The sequence below is a fragment of the Lathamus discolor genome, chromosome 2 (assembly GCF_037157495.1).
Source record: "Lathamus discolor isolate bLatDis1 chromosome 2, bLatDis1.hap1, whole genome shotgun sequence".
In the NCBI taxonomy this organism is placed as follows: Eukaryota; Metazoa; Chordata; class Aves; order Psittaciformes; family Psittacidae; genus Lathamus; species Lathamus discolor.
In genome coordinates this window covers 140681395-140688702 of record NC_088885.1, presented here as the reverse complement: position 1 = coordinate 140688702, position 7308 = coordinate 140681395, and the positions used below count along the sequence as shown (strand labels likewise).

Here is a 7308-nt window from a genome sequence, read left to right as displayed (position 1 = left end):
TTCACACGCGTTAGAGGCAGAAAGTTGCTCAGTGGTACGGAGTTCGGAAAATGGTTTATGCTGCTCTCCCAGCACTACTTCAACTTGAGCAACATCAGTGATCCCACTACGAAACTCGGGGGAATAGCTTGAAGTGATTACGAGGAGGCAGCAATAGCTCCAAAGGAGCAAAACCACGAGACAGTGAGGAGCCTGCTCACCCCGCAACACAGCAACTCCTGCCTTTCGCGCCTATCCCCGGCCTCTCTCCCCATTCTCAGCCTCTTTGGCAAAGTTTCACCATTAGGTCCGCATTCTGGACCCCCCTTTTGCTCCTCACAGGCACCTCTCTCGCGTCTCCCAAGAACGAGATAAATAAAAGTCTGTTAGAGGGAGCCCCCCTCAGGAAACTTACGTTTGATCTGCCTGGGTTTGCTCTGTTTCCTTCGGGACATGCTGCTCGGCTGCCGCTCCTGCCTTGCTCCAGGTACAGGAGTGGAGCTGGGAGGGGACAGGGGTGGAGGGAAGGGTGACAGATCAACAGACGGGATTCATAGAGGAGCCGCTGGCCGCTTTGAGAAGCGAATTCAAATGACAGAAAAACGGGGAGAGGGAAAGAGTGTGTGCGTGTGTGACGAAAGAAGAGGGGAAGACAAACGGAGATCGCAGTGGGTGAGACGGAGAGTGAGAATGAGGGGAGAGAGAAGCAGAAAGAACGGAGGGAGGGAGCAGGGAAACGAGGGAGACAGAAGAGGAAGGAAGGGAGGGAGGGAGGGAGGGAGAGAGGGAGGGAGGGGAGAGCTCGGCTCCTCGCTCTCTCTCTCCCTCTCTCGCCCGCTCTCCGCCGTTGCCGTGTCGCCGCTCCCCGCACCGCGCTCCACTCCGACTGACAGGCGGCGGGAGGTGCCGGCGAGGGAGGGGGCGAGGGAGGGGCTTTCCGGGACGGGGGGGTGCGGAAAGAGGGGGGCGTCCGTCCGTCAGGCTTGACGGGCAGCGGCTGCCACCAGCGACAAGTCCGCATGCAAATCGCCCGCTGCCTGCGGGGCACGGGGCGCTGAGGCGGGAGGCTTCAATTGTCCCGGCGCTGCCAGGGCTCCCGGTGGCGGGGAGAGCTGCAACTTTCCTCAAAGAGACACGGCGCAGAACGGGCGAAGAAACTGCCGTCAGGCAGGCAGCGGCACGGGTCAGGACGAACGCCGCGGTGTCCTGGCAGAGCCGGGCGCCTCGGCCTCAGCGCTGCCCCTGGGAGGAGCAGGCGCTTCCTCCAGCGCGGGCCCCTGGGCCGGGAGGTGCCGCAGGGTCCGGGACTGGGCGGGTTTCAGCCTGCAGCGGCGGAGCGCTGCCCGCGGCGGGGGTTGCACGGCCGCAGGATCCCGGCTTCTCCTCAGCGGTGTCGCCACGGTCCGCCCTGCCGAGCGGCGAGCGTTCTTCCTTCGCGGCTGTCCGGCCGCTTGCACCCGCCCGCGGCAGCTTGCGGGTCACGGGAAGCGCCGGCCGTGTGGCCGTCGCGGTTTGACCGCGTGATCCTTCTCTTTTTGTCTCAGATGAGAGAGAAAGATAAGCCTTCTAACTACCTAGGCTTTAATTAGTTTTGCTCTTCTAAATAGCGATAATAGCGATTTTTTTTTTCCTTGCACAGTAGGAACCAACGTCTGACGCTTCTGTTGCTGTTACCAATTAAGTGACAAAGCTAAACCATTAGGAATGCTTATGTTTCCAGTCTGTGTCTTTAGGACAGAATTTCTCTTGAACATTCCGGTTTAATGCCTTGAGTCATCTCATTTACGTACATAGTTGTAAATGATGTGTTATGAACAGTACCTCATTGTGTTGCTTGGCATTGTATGCCCTGACCAGTTTCGCAGTGTTGCCAAACAGTAACTTTGCAAAAATCTTGGGGAATAGAAAAAAAACACCCAACAACCCAACCGCAAAACTCCACAAGAATCAGCCTGATTTCACTGATTCCAAGTAAAGACACTTGATATCAAAACATCTTTATTGCTGCTCTTCCAGAAATTTCAGATCTGACACGTGAATGTGCACAACACACACTAGCAGGAATAAAATGATTTATGTTCAGGTGAACTGTTGAGCATTTCTTTAACTCTTACCTGTGTGATCCAAATACTCTCAATAGAAACAGCTTTAAGCTTAACCTGTGAAAACTTTCAGTGATTATTTTTTTGGCCAATATTGCAAAAGTCTTCATATAAGTGGCAGAAATTCTAACACAGTGATTCACTATTTTTTCCATCCTATTGTGTTAGAAAATAGTGCTCATAAATGATAAGTGAATTTACAGAACCACTCTTTTATTAAAGAGAACATGACAGAAGCTGTGAACTGTATTAAACACTTGTTGTTCAGATACTTTAAAGAATCTGAGTAAATGATAAATGTTTTCCATTTAGATGAAGTGATTGTGGTGTGCCAAATTTGTATTTCAGTTTCCTTCCTTGAGGTGTGGGCTCATGGTTAACTACCAGTATAACAGTGGTAGTGTTTTCAAGGAGACGTTCTATGGCAATAGACAAATATGATTACAGTCCACCAAATGAAAAGCTTTGCCACGTTTTTGTTTTGTTTGTTTGTTTTTTGGTGTTTGGGGTTTTTTGGGTTGGGTTTTTTTTTTTTTTCAGAATTAGGCTTAAACAGGGGCTTGAATGGATGAGACACCCACCTTTTTTGGTCTTTGCCCATTCTCACCATTCTTAAATCTCAGGCCAGTTCCCTAATCAGAATTAGAAATGTCTCTTCCTTTCATATAGGCTGACCATTCATTTCTGTTTCTATTTTGTTGCCTGCCTCCTATGGAGTGTCTTTAGTCTAAACAGGTAATTTGACAGATACCACCTCTAAACCTGCTGTTTAAATGTAAAAGAATGGAGTTGAGTAACCTGTTTCCAACATTTAGGCAATATACAAACTGCAACTTTTAAAACATTATTCAGCCGCTGTAACTTAGAAATTAATACAGTATACATGGTATAAACCAGTTATAAATAAATGACAAAACAGCAATGCGAAATGAACCAGTGCTAGAGTCAGTATCACCAGTGTTTATTCTTACATACTGTTTAGTGTAAATTACATAAGAGCATCGTTATTATGCTGACTCCTGCTTTCATAAATATTTAAGCAGTAAGGTAAGGTAAGTTACATATTTTGCCTATTCAGAACCACTAAGGCCGTATTCTGCTTCATCAGCTCAGAAGAGGGCATATGAAAAAATTGACTATTTGGAGAGATATGCTTGATCACTTAAAGGATTATTACACTTAGTAATTTCAATGTATTCCAGTGTATTTTGGACTTGTTTCCCTAAAGGTCAAGAAGTTGTTTATGAAATCCAAAAGGTAACCTACATGTGCCTGCTGTTTTAAAATGGAATTAATGATGTAAATTAACAAATAGTTTTCCCTGATTCACAGAGGAACTTTTAGTACTGCATGAAAATTACCCATTCTCTTTAGCAGAATGAGTAGCACGTATCATATCCCAGATTAAAAAATAGTTCTAAGCAGGCCATGCCTAGCAGCTGAGGCTATGCCAGCGCACAGCTCAAGAACTGCCGATGGTCACTGAGAATGGGTTTTTGCTTAGCTGATCTCCAGTGCTGTTTACTGGGAGCTGTTTTCGATAAGCAGTGCGGGCAAGGCCACCCTCTTTTGGTGGGGCAGAGGCCTTAGTCAGAGAATAACAGAATCATTAGGGTTGGAAGGGACTTATGGAGACCATCTAGTCTATCTGCTCTGCCAAGGCAGGGTCACCTAGAGCAGGTTACACAGGAACGGGTTCTTGAGTCATACAGACATGAGTTGAGTGATGTAGCTTCCCTCAGGACTCAAGAGTAGGCCCAGCATTTTCTGTTAGCCTCAGAGAGAGTCATTCAGAGTAGAGCTTTTAAATCTTACTAATTACGTCTCCTCCCACCTCCCCAGATGCATAATTGTCTAAACTGCAGTAACTAGAATGATGCCCACATCAAGGCTGCAGTGTTCGTGCCATTCACTGGCTCTTCAGGTTCACCTGTCGGATATTGCCTGTAGCATCAGGCTGTGGTCACATTGTGCCTTGCCAGAATGGCCTGGGAATGGTAACCTGCAATGGGAAGGCAGCTACAGCATCTAGGCATAGGGCAGGGGAAAGAATGTCTCCGGTTTTTATACTGAAGGAGTGGTGGCCATCTGTCCAGAAGCTGTGGGTACAGACAGATAATTAGAAATGATGGCGTAAGAATAGTTTAAAAATGTAGCACTTTTCAACCAGAATAGTAATTGAATGTGAACGGTGGTGGTATAGGTTCATTTTAGAATGCTCTTAGCTAATTACAATATCTCCAGAAGAAGAAAATAACCTCCACAGAGGCTCTCTTCTTAATCATCTCAAACTTCATCAGTTCCAATTGTCTGCAACTTACTAAGGTTCTAAAAAGATTTATATAAGCCCTCTAACTGAATGATTATCACAGTTCAAAACTTAAATTCTTGAAATGCCTGTACTCTGGCAAAGAAGCTAGGAAAACTGCAGCTGAGATTTCCATGATTTTCAAGTGTTAGCAACTATCTCATACGTAGATAACATGCATACTTTTAAAAACAATGTCCTTTGGAGAACACTCAGTGATTTTTTAAAACAACTTTTCCATTCCTTCATTGAGAAGAAGAAATACTAAAATACTGAAATAATAATTTCAGAATTATCACATAAATCTGGATTCGGGCTATTGTATACAAAGATATTAATATATAATGAAGATATCCCAAAGTTTAGGCAGCAGCTGAATTGCAAGAAAATATGCTTGATTTCTGGGATATGCACATAGTCAGGCTCTTACCATGTAAAGTGTAATGTTAAAAAAATAAAGTTGCCAAGGTTCTCTTTTGCTCATAGGTTTTGGTATCCATTGTAAGGACTTGGATTCTTCCATGATCTTAATCACAGTGTTTGGTTCTTTAGCTCTGAATGAAAAAGAATAAAAAGGTGTTATTTTCCCAAGTGTTATCCATTTACAGTATTAGAAAGAATATCCTGAGTGCCTTTCTATAACTTTCCTTGGTCAATAGTGAAATAATTAACTAGGCTGACCATGAAATTATTACTGCTCAGAATTAATATAACATGAATATGGGACAACTGACACCTTTCCCAGCTATTTGAAAAATCTCATTTATTCTAATTTCATAATTTGGGGATTTCCTGTGCAGTCATGCCAGATACACGCAGATTCTAAGACAAGAAAACAGACAAATCTATACCTGAGCAGTTGAAAGATGATCAGTCTGAGCCTTAAGTTTAGAAGTAAAGCTTCCTCTGACTTGAAATAAAGAAGAAAAAGCTCTACCAATGTGTTTCCAGATGACACAAAGGAAAAGTGCTGCAAGGCAGATTCCTCTCATGCACAGGAACCTACAGAAGACCTAGGCATATCCAAAGAGAATGGTTGAGACCAATGGATGTGTATTGCCCTTTCAACCAGTCCTGTAAACAAGTTAGAACTGAATTACTACTACACTTTTTATGAATGTTTTACTCCCTAGGAGTGATCACAACCCTACAGTAAAGTTCCTGGCTGCAGGATTTCAATGGATGCAGCAATGTAGGAAGCCAGACACACAGAGTGCTGGAATCACTGCTGAGTCAGACATCATGTTGATAGTCCAGACCTTTGCATCCATTCTGGGAGATCTGCCAGTGTTTAGAAGCCAAAACCCATGTCCACTCCATATGGAGAAGGAAGAATGGCATAGAAATAAATGGTGACCTCAGAAACTTTCTGGATTCCTAAGCAGACTTTTCCTAAAAAGGGTAGTCTCTGGATCTGAGTTCATTTTTGGTTGGTGCAAAGCTTAGTATTTTCTTGTTATTAGTTTCCTGTCTCTATTCATGTATTTATTTAGAGCAAAAATCACTGCTCTCATTGAATAGTTCAGTTATGCAAGATACTTTTCGTCTCACATTAAAATTTATATCTTATTTGTTATCCAGAAATAGTGACAAAGATTATTCTGCATTTCCTGACTGGATGCTCTCTGATATTGCTCAGGTAGTCTTATGGATGAACAAACTTAGTCTACCAAACTGCTTAGACTTTTTTGGGCAACTTTAAATCAGAATCATAGAATAGCCATCATAATTCTCTTCATCATAATGTAAAATACTTTTGCACAGGATTGCTGTAATACCCTGGAAAAATTTGCATTTACTTCTGAAAAATTATACATACAAAACAGCTCCTAATTTTGACATCCATGTTCTCGTTATAGAAAAAATATATCTCAAGATCAGCAAAATTCTACTGCCAAAGACTTGCACAAGCTAACATGTAGTATGCCGTGCCTTCAGCTGGAAAATTCACTAGCTGTGGCTTAGCTAGAGAAACCTTTTTGATTAAAGAAAGCTAAAAACATGGATGCATGCTCAGAATGAGATACTGTATCACACATATGGCAGCATCTGGAGTGTGGGATGGAAGGAACAATGACCTGTGAGGAAGTACTTCTGGATGCCTCGGTTGTCTGAAATGCAGCCCATTCACCCCCACTGCTTACAGATGGCCACTGAAAACTTAGAAATCTACTGAAATGTGTATAATCCCACACCACATTGCAAATTTCAGCCAGTAGCAAGACTGTGCAGCCCACAGCAGCAGTAACTTACTGTTTTCGTATGCGCTTTGCCTTCAGAGGCCAGTTTTGTTACAAGTCAGAGGACTTCTCTGCATTCCTTGACCTTACCCTCCCCAGCAGTATACTATCCTTATCACGGTCTAGGCTTCTGAGAGAGGCACATGTCTCAAAGATGCAAACAATAAGATAGCTTGAACTTACTTGCAGCTTCTGAGCACAGAGGGAGGAGTTCAGAAGAAAATATAATAAAAAGGAAGAAAAAGGCAAAGAAGAGTAGAATAGCAGAAACTGAGGAGAAAATGGAGAACAGACAGCTCTTGTACTTTAAAAATCTTCATTTCTATCTTTATTTCTTTTTAAATAAGCCAACAGCAGTATTTCATGTAGACATAGTGAACACTGAAAGGATAACATTAATATTGTCAAATTACTGTTTATGACTTTGGAGTGCAACTTTAGTAAATTAATGACATGAGTATAAAGTGCAGTTTTAGTTGCAGATCTTGAACTAAAATAACATTTTCTCCTCTCCTTGGTCTTCCATTCCATTATAATTGTTATGTAGCACCCTTCTGGGGAGTGATTTGCAATGTCCTTATCATTGCACATAGCCAAATTAGATATTATAGGTGTCTCAGTTTGCCCAGTTTCAGTGATGGAGGTTGCATATACACTAGCAACTCATACATAGAAGCAT

The 7308-nt window shown here is 43.2% G+C and overlaps 1 protein-coding gene across 2 annotated transcripts in view; it reads right to left on the bottom strand.

Moving 5' to 3' along the window:
- The window catches only part of ZFPM2 (zinc finger protein, FOG family member 2), a 317161-nt gene extending 315988 nt beyond the window's left edge, over nt 1–1173 (bottom strand). Inside the window, exon 1 of one of the 2 annotated variants that reach the window (XM_065668790.1) lies at nt 395–1173. In XM_065668790.1, coding sequence (XP_065524862.1) covers nt 395–434 — 40 coding nt within the window. In that variant the 5' untranslated portion in view covers nt 435–1173. The remainder of the gene's footprint in view (nt 1–394) is intronic. The other variant, XM_065668789.1, reaches the window with a different exon arrangement.
- Nucleotides 1174–7308: the final 6135 nt, after the last annotated feature.